Genomic DNA, 12,197 nt, shown 5'->3' on the forward strand with positions numbered 1-12,197 from the left:
AAAGACAACAACGGGTATAGAAAGGAAGTAGGAATATGGCATCGAGATACAGAATCAATCATGAGCACATCAAATGGTAGGGCAGGCTCTGATGGCTAAGAAGATTTCTCCTGCTCCAAATTTTTATGCTATCTAAATTTCAGATGGTCAAGATGCCATTTGTTATCTTCAGTTCTACTTCATCAAAACATTCAATCAGATTTTCATAGGATTATATATACAGAAGAGGATCTTCAGCCATAAAGTCTGTTGTTATAACATTTCAAGTGCTCATCCTAGTAATTTTTAAAGGTTATGAGGGTACCACCTCAAATACCCTCACAGGCAGTGCAATCTAGACCCCCAACACTCTCTTGATAAAAACATCTTTTCTGAAATCCTCTCTCAACCTCTTACCTTTCACCTTAAAATTACACCACCTCATTATTGACCCTACGACCAAGGGGAACAGCTGCCTTCTATTCATCCTGTCCATGCCTCTCAATCCCTTACACTGCTGTCAGGTAACCCATCAACATTCTGTGCTCCAAAGAAAATAACTCAGGCTTAGTCAGTTTCTCTTCATAGCTGAAATACTCCATCCCAGGGAAAGTTTAGTGAATTTCCACTGCAGCCTTCCAATGCAAGTAATCCTTCCTATAGTGATGGAAATGTGTTGCTGGAAAAGCGCAGCAGGTCAGGCAGCATCTAGGGAACAGGAGAATCGACGTTTCGGGCATTAGCCCTTCTTCAGGAATGCCCGAAACGTCGATTCTCCCGTTCCCCAGATGCTGCCTGACCTGCTGCGCTTTTCCAGCAACACATTTCCATCTCTGATCTCCAGCATCTGCAGACCTCACTTTCTCCATCCTTCCTATAGTGTAGACACTAAATCTGCACAGTGCACCTACTGTGGCCTAAAAGTCCTGTACAACTCCAATATTATCCCCCTGCTCTTATGATCTATGCCTCAACTGATAGTAGTATGTCTTCTGATGAAGGTATATCTTAACTATACTATTAACCTGCCCTGTCACCATTAGGAATTTGTAGGCAAATACACAAAAATTCCCATTCCTTTGAGGTTCCTATTATCCTCCCATAAACATCTTATATTCTCCTGTAACGTAAGACCTTTTTCCTCAGTTAACCTGGCCAATCTTTGTGTCGTCCATGAACTTATCATCGAAGCCAAAGTGTGGAAACAGGCCATTTGACCCACCAACCCTCTGAAGAGTAACCCACCCAGACCCATTCTCCTACCCTATTCCTGAAGAAGGGCTCATGCCCGAAACGTCGATTCTCCTGCTCCTTGGATGCTGCCTGACCTGCTGCGCTTTTCCAGCGACACATTTTCAGCTCCGATCTCCAGCATCTGCAGTCCTCACTTTCTCCTACCCTATTACCCTACATTTCCCATGACTATTGCATCTAACCTATGGCTTATGTGCCAACTCCCCCAAGATCCCATCTAAATAATGAGATCATCTGGAGAAACCAGCAATTAACCATCTGCTCAGTATACTGCTGTTGAGAGTGCACACAGACATGAGTGGCATTGATGGGGCGACATGGAGTTAATGGCGAGAGGGCTTAACAACCATGAACATAACTGGACCACTGTCTTAGCAAATGGGCCACTGTGTTAGCACTGTCTAATCTGCCTACCTCCATTACCAACTTGGGAAATGGCAGCTATAACCTAATACCTGACTCCTAGAGATCAAGATATAAAGTTAACATTCACATCTAGTTCAACAGGGTTAGAAGGTGCTTTCAAACTGTAGATTGGCAGAACCGAATAGTCTGGTGAACATTAGCACCCAGATGCCAGGTGCAATATGGGGAACTATCAAGTCATGTTGCTGCTGAATAGATATTTTGAAAATGAAGGGCAATTGTCATACTGCAGATCTAGCACCTCTTCACTGATATTTTAGCCACACATCCACACCATATGGCTGTTGCCCCTCGAATCTTCTGTCTTTTTTTTGCAAGGCAGTGGGAAGAAGTCATGGTTGCTATGTGCCTTTATGTATCATATACTGGAATCAGTCTGCTTCCTGACACCATTCAATGCCACTAATTAGACACAAAGTTGCCCAATCTGCATTTAAAGATAGCATAGTTGTAGGAATGCACATGCAGTGAGAAGTCTGGACCCAGAAATTATACAGGCACTGGGTTTCCAAACTCAGATTGCAAACTGAAATTCCATATGCAACCCTCAGAAATATTTATATACAGGTGAAAGTGAGGACTGCTTTTTTTGGTCAAGCACAATCTGCCTTTGACAAATCCATGTTGGCTACCCTTTAAAGAGACTTTTCCAAGTAACTGTTGATTTTATTTCTGAATATTGCATATGAAACCTTATCCAACGCTGATGCTGGACCATCTAGAGTTAAGAATCATTCAGCTGGAAACAGACTCTTCGGTCTAACCATTCCATGCTGACCATTTTCCCAAAAAAAAAGTCCCTCCAGCTTGTGCTTGGCCCATATCCCTCTAAACCTTTCCTATTCATGAACTTATCAAAATGTCTTTTAAACATTGTAACTGTAATTGCATCCATCACTTTCTCTGACTGTTCATTCCACACATAAACCACTCACTGTGAAATAAAGCTGCCTCTGCACATCTAAACACACATTAAAATGTTATAAAGGTTTCGAAGTTTTAGTTACTAGAAATGTCATTACGTCATCTTCTGAATAAGTGTTTGTCACTTGTCAATCCTTTGGCTTTCTCCCCTTATTCAGGGAAAGCTGGAAAATTATGGGAAGTTCTTTGCTATTTCAAGCTTTGTCTTCCTTCAGCAAGCCACATGGACCAGATAATGTGTCCACTTTAAAAACACCCAACCTTTCCGAAACATGTGCCTCTTAAATTTCACCCAATCCTCATTTTTATTGAGTTAATTTAGTTGATTTAACAATTAACTGTCAGATGTCTCTTCTAAGCACTGATCAAAGTACTCATTAAGTATTCCAGCCTTGTCCTCCAATCATCTTTTGTTACTATTAGGATCCACTCCACCTTTTACTAGCTACATGATTGTCAAGGTCATTTGCGTTTACTTTTATATTGTTTGCCATTTCATTCTCATATTTTCTCTTCACCAATGTTATTCTCTTCCTTATTTCCCCTTTCAATCAACTGAGTGTGTCCTATTCTTGCTAGACAGATTCACCTGGCATGCATCCAGCATCCTCCTCTGCTCACCATATCTTCAATTTCCTTTGCTATTTAAGGAATCCTAGTTAGGTATTCACTACTTTTTCCTGTGGATTGAATATACTTAGTTTGTACCGAAATGTCTTTTGAAACATTATTCTAGTTTGATATTTTTCGGAGAGTTCCATTTTAGAGTCATATTGATGTTAAAACATTAACTCTGGTTCTCTCTCCACAGATGCTGCCAGATTTCTCCAGTATTTTATGTTTTTATTTCAAATTTCCAGTATCTGCAGCATTTTGCTTTTCTTTGGTTCCATTTTACCTTGCTTACACTATTTCACAGCCTATTAAAATTAGTTTTCTTCCACTTTGGAAGTTAGATAGATTATACATCACTGCCTAAACCCAAGGTCACTCTTACTCAAAAACAAGTGTCCGTGGGAAAATAAAGATTAGATTAGATTACTTACAGTGTGGAAACAGGCCCTTCGGCCCAACAAGTCCACACCAACCCGCCGAAGCGCAACCCACCCATACCCTTACCTAACACTACGGGCAATTTAGCATGGCCAATTCACCTAACCTGCACATCTTTGGACTGTGGGAGGAAACCGGAGCACCCGGAGGAAACCCACGCAGACACGGGGAGAACGTGCAAACTCCACACAGACAGTTGCCTGAGGCGGGAATTGAACCCGGGTCTCTGGTGCTGTGAGACAGCAGTGCTAACCACTGTGCCACAAATGTTATAAAGGTTTTGAAGTTTTAGTTACTAGAAATGTCATTACGTCATCTTCTGAATAAGTGTTTGTCACTTGTCAATCCTTTGGCTTTCTCCCCTTATTCAGGGAAAGCTGGAAAATTATGGGAAGTTCTTTGCTATTTCAAGCTTTGTCTTGAAATAAATATTTAAGTGTCACTTGCAAAGGTAGCCAAAATTCACCTTTTGTGCCTGTCATATTTGAAATAAATTTCTCCAAGGCTGTTGAAACCACTTCTTCCTCTGGATAAACCTCTCTCTTTCACAATCAGTTGTTTCTGTGTTTTGAAATACCAGAGGTCTATACATTTTCAGGTTTTATGTACAGAAAGTAAGGACACACAGAGTTAATCCAAGTTACTAATCTATTAGTTTAGTAGATTCAGATGTTAAGAGTTGGATGTGATTCTTTTCACTAAGATGTTTAAAAAATAAAATAAAATTCAAATAGAATACCCTATATTTTCTTGCTTTTATGATCAGAGCACACATGCAACTCAAAAAAAGTGTTTGTTCCTGTTTGACTTCCAAGGTCAAAGGTAACTGAAAATTTGGACAGAATCTCACCGAGTGAAGCTACAGGCTATCAGTGGTAGACATACCACTTATCCAGGCCTGGATACGGATTTCAAAACTGGTCAGCCATTTAAAACTTGAGTACTCCTTTCAATAAACGTGGTTTCTTATTTTCACCATTATATTTTGCCTAGGTTTCCTCTACTGTATTTTTCAATAGGTCTGTCAGGTGCATTACTGTTGTTATTTTCTTAGCTGTTGAATTTTATCTCCAATTCCCTTATATTCTGTACCTGAATTCTCAAAGTCCTTCGATTCTCAACCCGATAATTTAGATTTTGACCAGAAATGGAGAAGTGCACCAAATAACCTTGGAATAGATGTCAAATCGATTGCATTGAAAAGTCATCACAGTATTAAGAATTTTAGAGAGAAACAAAACCAGTAATGTTACATATGCCACAAATCAGCTATGTGCTCCCATACAAAATTCAAATATAAAGTGATACGAAGTATGAATGCTCGAAAAACAGAACATCGAGTTGACCAGAGAAACCAATCTTACCCTTACTAAGTTCCTTGACTTCAACAGAGGGAAACAGCAGAAAACGAGCATTGACAGAGTATTCTGCTAAGCGTGATCCACAATGAGGTACACTGTAAAATACAATCCCTTGGGTATTCTGAACCACTGACCTCAATTCAGGATCCTCTGAAGCATCTAAAAGCATCTTTTTGACTAGCAAGCCTGTAACAGAAAGGCAATGTTAACTAAATGCAAGGACATAAGCCCTGATAAGAGATTAATATAAAAGTAATAGTAATTAAGCACAAATATAATCAACCCAGACCATCTTCCGCCTTGGGACCCTCCAACCACATGGCATCAACGTTGACTTCTCCAGTTTCCTCATCTCCCCTCTCCCCACCTTATCCCAGATCCAACCCTCCAACTCGGCACTGACCTCTTGAGATATCCTACCTGTCCATCCTCCTTCCCATCAATCCTCTCCAACCTATCACCATCACTCCCCCACCTTCAGCTACTTATGACATTCCCAGCTACCTTACCACCACTCCCACACCCCTCCCCATTTATCTCTCAGCCCCCTTGGGCCCCCTCACATTCAAGATGAAGAGCCAATGCTCAACATATCGACTCTCCTGCTTCTGACCAGCTGTGCATTTCCAGTACAACACTTTGTGACTCTGATTGCCAGCATCTGCAGTCTTCACTTTCTCAATGGGACAAAGGCAGCATATTAAGTTAGAGCACAAATCAGCCATAATGTCAGTTACATTGGAAATGGCTTGAGGGAATAAATGGTCTACTTCTGTTCCCAAGTCATGTGGAAGGACTAGAGAAGTTGTGGTTCTTTTCCTTAAAGCAGAAAAGTTAAGAGGAGGTTTGAAAAGGTGAAGAAAAATTTTTCTTGATCTTGAACACTTAGTCTCTCAAAACTGTTTTCAATGACAGAAGAGCTCGTAACTGAAGACATTGATTTCAGATGAATGGCAAAAGAACCTGAAGTAGTGAAGTAACACAGCAAGGGTTGTGATCTGGAAAGTACTGCCTGACAATGTGTTAGAAGCATGTACAAGAATAACACTCAGAAGATAATTTTGTAACTAATTAAATGGAAAAAATACAAGGCCAAGGGGAAAGAGGGCAAGGGGAGTAATTGACAAGTTCCAACAAAGAACAGTATGATATGCCAAATGGTTTCCTTATGTGATTTATTACTTCAGATGTAATTCAGTCAGAGGTCCATTACAGGTACAGAAATATTTCTCCAAGTGGTATAGAATAGGATAATGCTTTTGTGAAGTTCTTACCTCCCATACTATGTGCTACCCACACCATTGGCTTATCCCCAACACCTGCAGCTTTCAATTTAGTCAACAGTTCCCGACCCCTGTAAGCCATGGATTTCCTGGATGAAAAAAAAGTGAGTTAAGTCCAGTTTCACTACAGCTATCATTTGATATTTGTTTTAAGCATGAGTGTGATTTGAAATTTTGAAAAGCATAAAATATGTAGAACAGAGAGACAAGTCAACAGTAAAACAACTTCTGTTAAAAAATAGAAATTGCCAGAGAAACTCAGCAGGTCCATCAACATCTGTGGAGAGAAAACAGAATTAACGTTGAATCTGTTGACTCTTCTTCAGAATGAGAAGCAGCGAAAAAAAAATGGAAACTGGACTCAGCAGTAACTCTGCTTTCTTTCCACAGATGCTGCCAGACCTGCTGAATTTTTCCAGCAATTTCTTTGTTTCACATCTTTGGCATCTGTACGTCTTTATTTCAACTTTTGTTCAATTCACTAACAAATTAGGGAATCTTAGAAAATAAAAAAATCAGCATTTTGAAGGACCAGTAAACCTACAGCTATTAATAACAGCAACAACTTGTATTGATGTAGCATCTTGAACATAATAAGACATCCTAGACACTTTACAGACGCATTAAAAAGGAGCTGTTATAGCAGATGATGAAAAGCTTAGTTAAAAAACAGAGCTTCAGTAGTGTTTGAAAGAACCAAAGCATGGTAGAGAGGGTGAGAAAGGAAATTCAAGTGCATAGGTCTTCACAAAGTGAAGCAGAGTGATTAAGCAAGGAATGATTAAATGCATTAAATTAGAGGAGTATACATATTTCAGGGGGTTGTCGGGCTGGAGGATACTACAGAGATAGGGCTAATACGAAGAGAGTTTTGAGACACAAAGGATGATGAGAAAACAGCACAGAGGCCAGTATCCTGTCAGCTCTTTATTTACATGTGGACATTACATATACTCTGACCAGCCAGCTCCAAACCAGTCCCTTAAATAAGACGACCGTCTGAACCTCCTACTTATTTTTCTTTTTTTTAGAAAATCAAAAAGGGAGAGAATCCCGGTTCTTTTTTTTAATCTTTTTTTTCCCCCTTTTTTTAACCCCCACACTGCCGCCTAAGTGCGGTAGTGCTTATTTTATCCCCAGCACCCATGGTGTGTGTGTATACGTGTGAAACACAGTGAAAGACACAAAGTGCACGAATTTTTTTATTCAATTTCCACCACCAGGAAGATAGGAAAACACCCGGGTGGCCAGTGACAAACGCTGCCCTTCACATCAAAGGGCAGTGCTGTGTGATCAAAATGAGTTAGTACACTGGATTGCTGAGTTATGGACGACATCAAGGTAGAATGTGGAATGTCAGCCTGTCAGCGTTAGCATAATCACGCTTGTAGGAAACACAGGTAAGAATTTCAAAAGGCAAGAGCTAAGAGAAGATTGGGATAATTATTAGGTTTATCCCATTTGAAATCCAAGCATACTACTTGTTAGTTCCACTATATTCTACAAATCCACATCTTCAAAAAACTAACAGATTTGTTGGAAAAGGCATTTCTTCAAATAAAACCACGTTAACTTGTGGTTTTATTTGAAGACTATGCTTTTCTAAGTGCATTGTTGAGACTTCTTAATCATTGATCTCAATTGATTCAACTTCGCTATCGACTGATGTCAGGATAACTGGTTCATAATTCTCTCTGTCCTCTTTATCTCTTTTCTTAGATGCAGTTTTATATTTGCTAACTTCAATCTAGAATCTACCAGAATTTTGCAGGATTTACTGAATTTTGAAAAATCACAGCCAGGGCTTTGACTATCTCTTTTAGAACTGTATGATGTAGTCCAGCAGGTTCTGGGAATTTGTTGGATTTTAGTCCTTTGAGTTTCTTTAGTGCTTCTTTTCTGCTGATAGGAACAACCTTAACTTCCTCACTCTTAATAACCTTTGGGATATCATCTACCTCTGCTATGTAATTTGTATCTTCTACAGTGACAACAGATATAAAATATTTGTAAACATACAAATATTGCAAATGTCTTTCGTAAACGACAACCGACGTCACTGAGTCTTTGGACTGAATCTTCTGTTTATTTTGGCTAAGTGATAATTTTTGGAGGGATCCTTGCTGCAAGGTCCAACGAGATCACTCTCCACATCTTATCAATAATGCCTCATTAAATGCTTCATTGCGATCCTCGATGTGATCAATTCTATCTACCTTTTACTATGTGTCATTCTGGGAATAACTCATCACTCACCAGATATCTGTCTAAAGATGGATGGAGGTGTGCCAAACATTTGACTCCTCAGTTCCTACAATTAGAAAACTCTGACCCTTGCAAGTGAAGACCAAGATAACATCTGCAGGGTTGCAGAGAGATCTATTTCCCAACGATCAAATAAGTAGCATTCTTAATCCACGACATCCCTCACAGTAACTGTGCGGTCAGTCTCATTCATTACATACCACTTCTAACCATTGGCTATGAAGCATTCTGTCTTATCTTGCAATTACCAGCAGGACATACACCACCTCACGGATAAACAGCTAGATCCTTGAATTGTACCGAGACCTCAATTGTACTGAGGAAACATCAAAAAGGCAGTCTCCTTCCCACCTCCCAGCCACTCAAAAAAATAGATGTAGAGGTAAATAATGCTTTTTTTATACAGATGTGAGAACTGACGTACAGTGCTATATTACTCTTGCTGCCAATGTGCCCTCAATAGGTTTCCTTCTTTCTCTCTCTGTCCCTCTGACTATCGATCTCGGTGTAATCCCTGTTTCTACAGCCAGTATGAAGGAAGCCTGTTCAGCAATTAGCCCTGGAAGTGTTGACAAGCAACCGCAAGGGTATTTGTGTCTGGATATCCTGAACATACTAAGTATTTGGCCCCTGGCTTGAACTTCCAAGAGTCAGAAGGGCAGGCAAGGTCAAAAGGTGGATAGCATATCGCCTGGGAATTGTCAAGAATATAGACATCTGAGGAGCCATTGTGTAGTTCCAGCTGCAGCTGGGTGCCTCCTGGCACAGTCCTGCCTCCTTGTGAGGAAGGGACAGATAGAAGACTTGCCTGGTTTCTCTATTCCCCTGTCTCTACGCTTTTAGTCCTGAGGTCCAATGTTTGGAGCAATAGAGTTCAGGTATATGCCTCTCTCCAGCAGTACCCACTTACCACCATCACCACCAGCAGCTCAGATACTAACACTTCTGGTGTTCACAGTCTGGTGACCACCACACTACGACATCTCTGGAGCTGATTGAGGAAGAAATGCCTCATACCACTGCTGGAGAGATGCACACATCTGCACTCTATTTCTCTAAGCATTGGACTCAGGACTAAAGGTACAGAGACATTATATAATTCAATAGCTAAAACAGCATGTCTTCCTCAACATATTGTTCTAGAAAACCATTCCTAAGACATTCCAAAAACTTGTCCTCTGCGGCTTTAGTGCCCAATTGATTTTCCCAATCTTTATGAAGACTGAAGTCACTTATAATAAGTGTTGCCTATGCTACATGTTTCTTTCATTTTCTGAATCATACCATGTTCCACATTACCACTACTATTTGATGGCCTAGAATCAAACAGCTGACCCTTTCTGTTTCTCAGTTCTTCTTCAGGAATCTATGCCCGAAACGTCAATTCTCCTTCTCCTTGGATGCTGCCTGACCTGCTGCGCTTTTCCAGCAACACATTTTTAAGCTCTGATCCCCAGCATCTGCAGTCCTCACTTTCTCCTTTTTGCCCTTCATAAATGTCAAAAATCATGAATTTCAGTACCCTGTCCTAGTCACCATGCAGGCATGTTTCTGGAATGGCAAATCAATCATACCCATGTGTCTCTATTTGTGTTTTTAGAGTGTCAATCATGATGCAAATGCTGGGTGAATGCAGGCAGATATTCCATAGTCTTATGAAGTTGAAGGCATGTACTGTACCTTTAAGAGAATGAATGCTGTTCTGAACAGAGAGTTTACAAGCACCTGTGTATATGATTAGTTGGCAGTCCCAGAGGGTACTGGAAAATTGAAAATATGTAACATTTGGCTGTGAAATGGAAATCTGAGTTGGTTGCTGTTTTGACAACAATTTGAATTTAATCAGTTTAAATTATGCCCCAGCATACTAAAACCCAATCGAGTTTGAATTTATTGTTTTGCCAACATCAAACCAATGAGATGATCCGATGTTGGGGGTATAAAAATACAGACATTTTCAAAACTGGAGAGAAAGCAATTGCCATTGAAACAGATCCAATAAATTAGGAAAAACTACCTTTTCACATCAAACGTACACTCAGTACTCAGAAAGAAGACAACCCAGGGAATTTGGCAACTGGAAGAGTGAAATTACAGAAGATGAGAGCAGTTGTGTGGTTTTGAAATTGAGTTGAGGTGATTTTAATAAGTGTCTTATTGGAACAACATATTTTTGGAGGCAAGTAATAAGCAATTAAGAGAAAAGGGGGGCTTAGACTTATGAATAGTTGTTGTTTAATGTTCATTTATAGAATTTTTTAAAAATTGATGTTATTTTCTTTAAACAGTGGAATTTGGAAGTTCTCTGTCACTCTTTTTAATAATCACTAGGCGAGGTGAGCTTTTCTGGGTGTTTGGTTTAATTAACAGAGGGGTTCACTGCGTTTTTGAGGCATATGTCATTGTTGGCTTTGTTCTTCCTGTCCTCTAGTCACCCTGGTGCCTTTTTGAGTTCCAGTTACCAACTTTACTTCCTTCCAATTTTGGTTACCTCTTAGGTTCCCATCGCTCTACCAAGCTAATTTAAACCCACCCCAATAGTACTAGCAAATTTCTCCATGAGGGGACAGCCTGTTAAGCTGTAACCTGCCCAGCTTGTACTAGTCCCACCTACCCCAGAACCAGCCGCAAATCCCCAGAAAACCCTAACACTCCCTCCTACACCAGTTCTCTAGCCACATATTCAACCAATCAATCACTCATTGTGCCTGTTCTTCTGCTCACTCTCATGTGGCATTATGCGTAATCTTGAGGTTACTGCCATTAAGGTCCTGCTTTTCAATTTCTTCCCTCAATCCCTTAAGTGTACCTACAGGATCTCAACCCTCTTCCTACTTACGTCATTGGTACCCAAGTGATTGATGACCTTTGTATGAATATGCCCTAAAGCTGGGCTGTGACATTGTTGATTCTGGAATTGAGTTAAGACACCAACTCGAAGTCATATTTAATACCACAGAAACAACAGCTTGAGCCTCAAACATGTTGAAACTCCAATAACTACTGCTCTTCTGTTCTTCCCTTATACAACTGAGTCACCCGAGGAACAATCACCTTCATTAATTTTGAAAATGGAATATTGATCAGCAAGCACAGAGCCTCTTGCACTTGCAGCCTGGTTTTTTGAAACTGCCTGATAGTCACTCATTCCTTTCTGCCTATGTTTCTAATGTACAACGTGACCATCTTTCTTAATGCACTTTCCACAAATTCCTCTAGCATCCATCATGCTCTGAAATATGTAGCTCAAGCTTGTGTAGTTGGTTACACTTCCCGCACACTTCCTTATCTGGTTCATTTATGACTTTTCTCACATACGACAAATTGGATACTCTACCATGTAACATGACCTTCTAACATGTAAATCTGAAAAGTATGTTAACATTAGAATAAGTATGAACACAGTATGAAATTGTAACAAGCTATTTCTCAGTAAAAGAGAGGAAAGAAGTCTACTGACTTAAATGCAAGCAAAATACTCAACTTTACTTTTAAGAATGGAAATACCAGCCAAACCTACTCAGCTGCTTTCCATGTAGTGGTGACATTATGTAACCATTGGTCTCCTTATAGGTAGCCTCTTGATCTGTGTCTTGTTTCCTCTCCCGTTTAACCTCCTAGTCATAGAGCCATAGAGATGTACAGCAGGGAA

The 12,197-nt window shown here is 40.1% G+C and overlaps 1 protein-coding gene across 11 annotated transcripts in view; it reads right to left on the reverse strand.

Moving 5' to 3' along the window:
- Nucleotides 1–12,197, reverse strand: part of serac1 (serine active site containing 1) — a 178,187-nt gene that overhangs the window by 5,135 nt on the left and 160,855 nt on the right. For 3 of the 11 annotated variants that reach the window (XR_015758479.1, XR_015758478.1, XM_087991486.1), the window contains 2 exons: nucleotides 6,272–6,369; nucleotides 5,132–5,183 (listed from right to left, as the gene is read on the reverse strand). The exons of 1 other annotated variant lie outside the window; for it this stretch is intronic. Coding sequence is in view for 6 of the 10 variants with exons in the window: in XM_087991486.1 (XP_087847612.1) it covers nucleotides 5,132–5,183; nucleotides 6,272–6,369 (150 nt within the window). In the remaining 4 variants the exon portion in view is untranslated. Of the gene's footprint in view, nucleotides 1–5,000; nucleotides 5,184–6,271; nucleotides 6,370–12,197 lie in introns of those variants that run through there. 7 more of the 11 variants (XM_087991479.1, XM_087991484.1, XM_087991480.1 and 4 more) reach the window with 4 other exon arrangements.

This window comes from Chiloscyllium plagiosum, unplaced genomic scaffold, assembly GCF_037043375.1.
Source record: "Chiloscyllium plagiosum isolate Xiang-an unplaced genomic scaffold, Cpla_swu_hap1 HiC_scaffold_10, whole genome shotgun sequence".
Lineage (NCBI taxonomy): Eukaryota > Metazoa > Chordata > Chondrichthyes > Orectolobiformes > Hemiscylliidae > Chiloscyllium > Chiloscyllium plagiosum.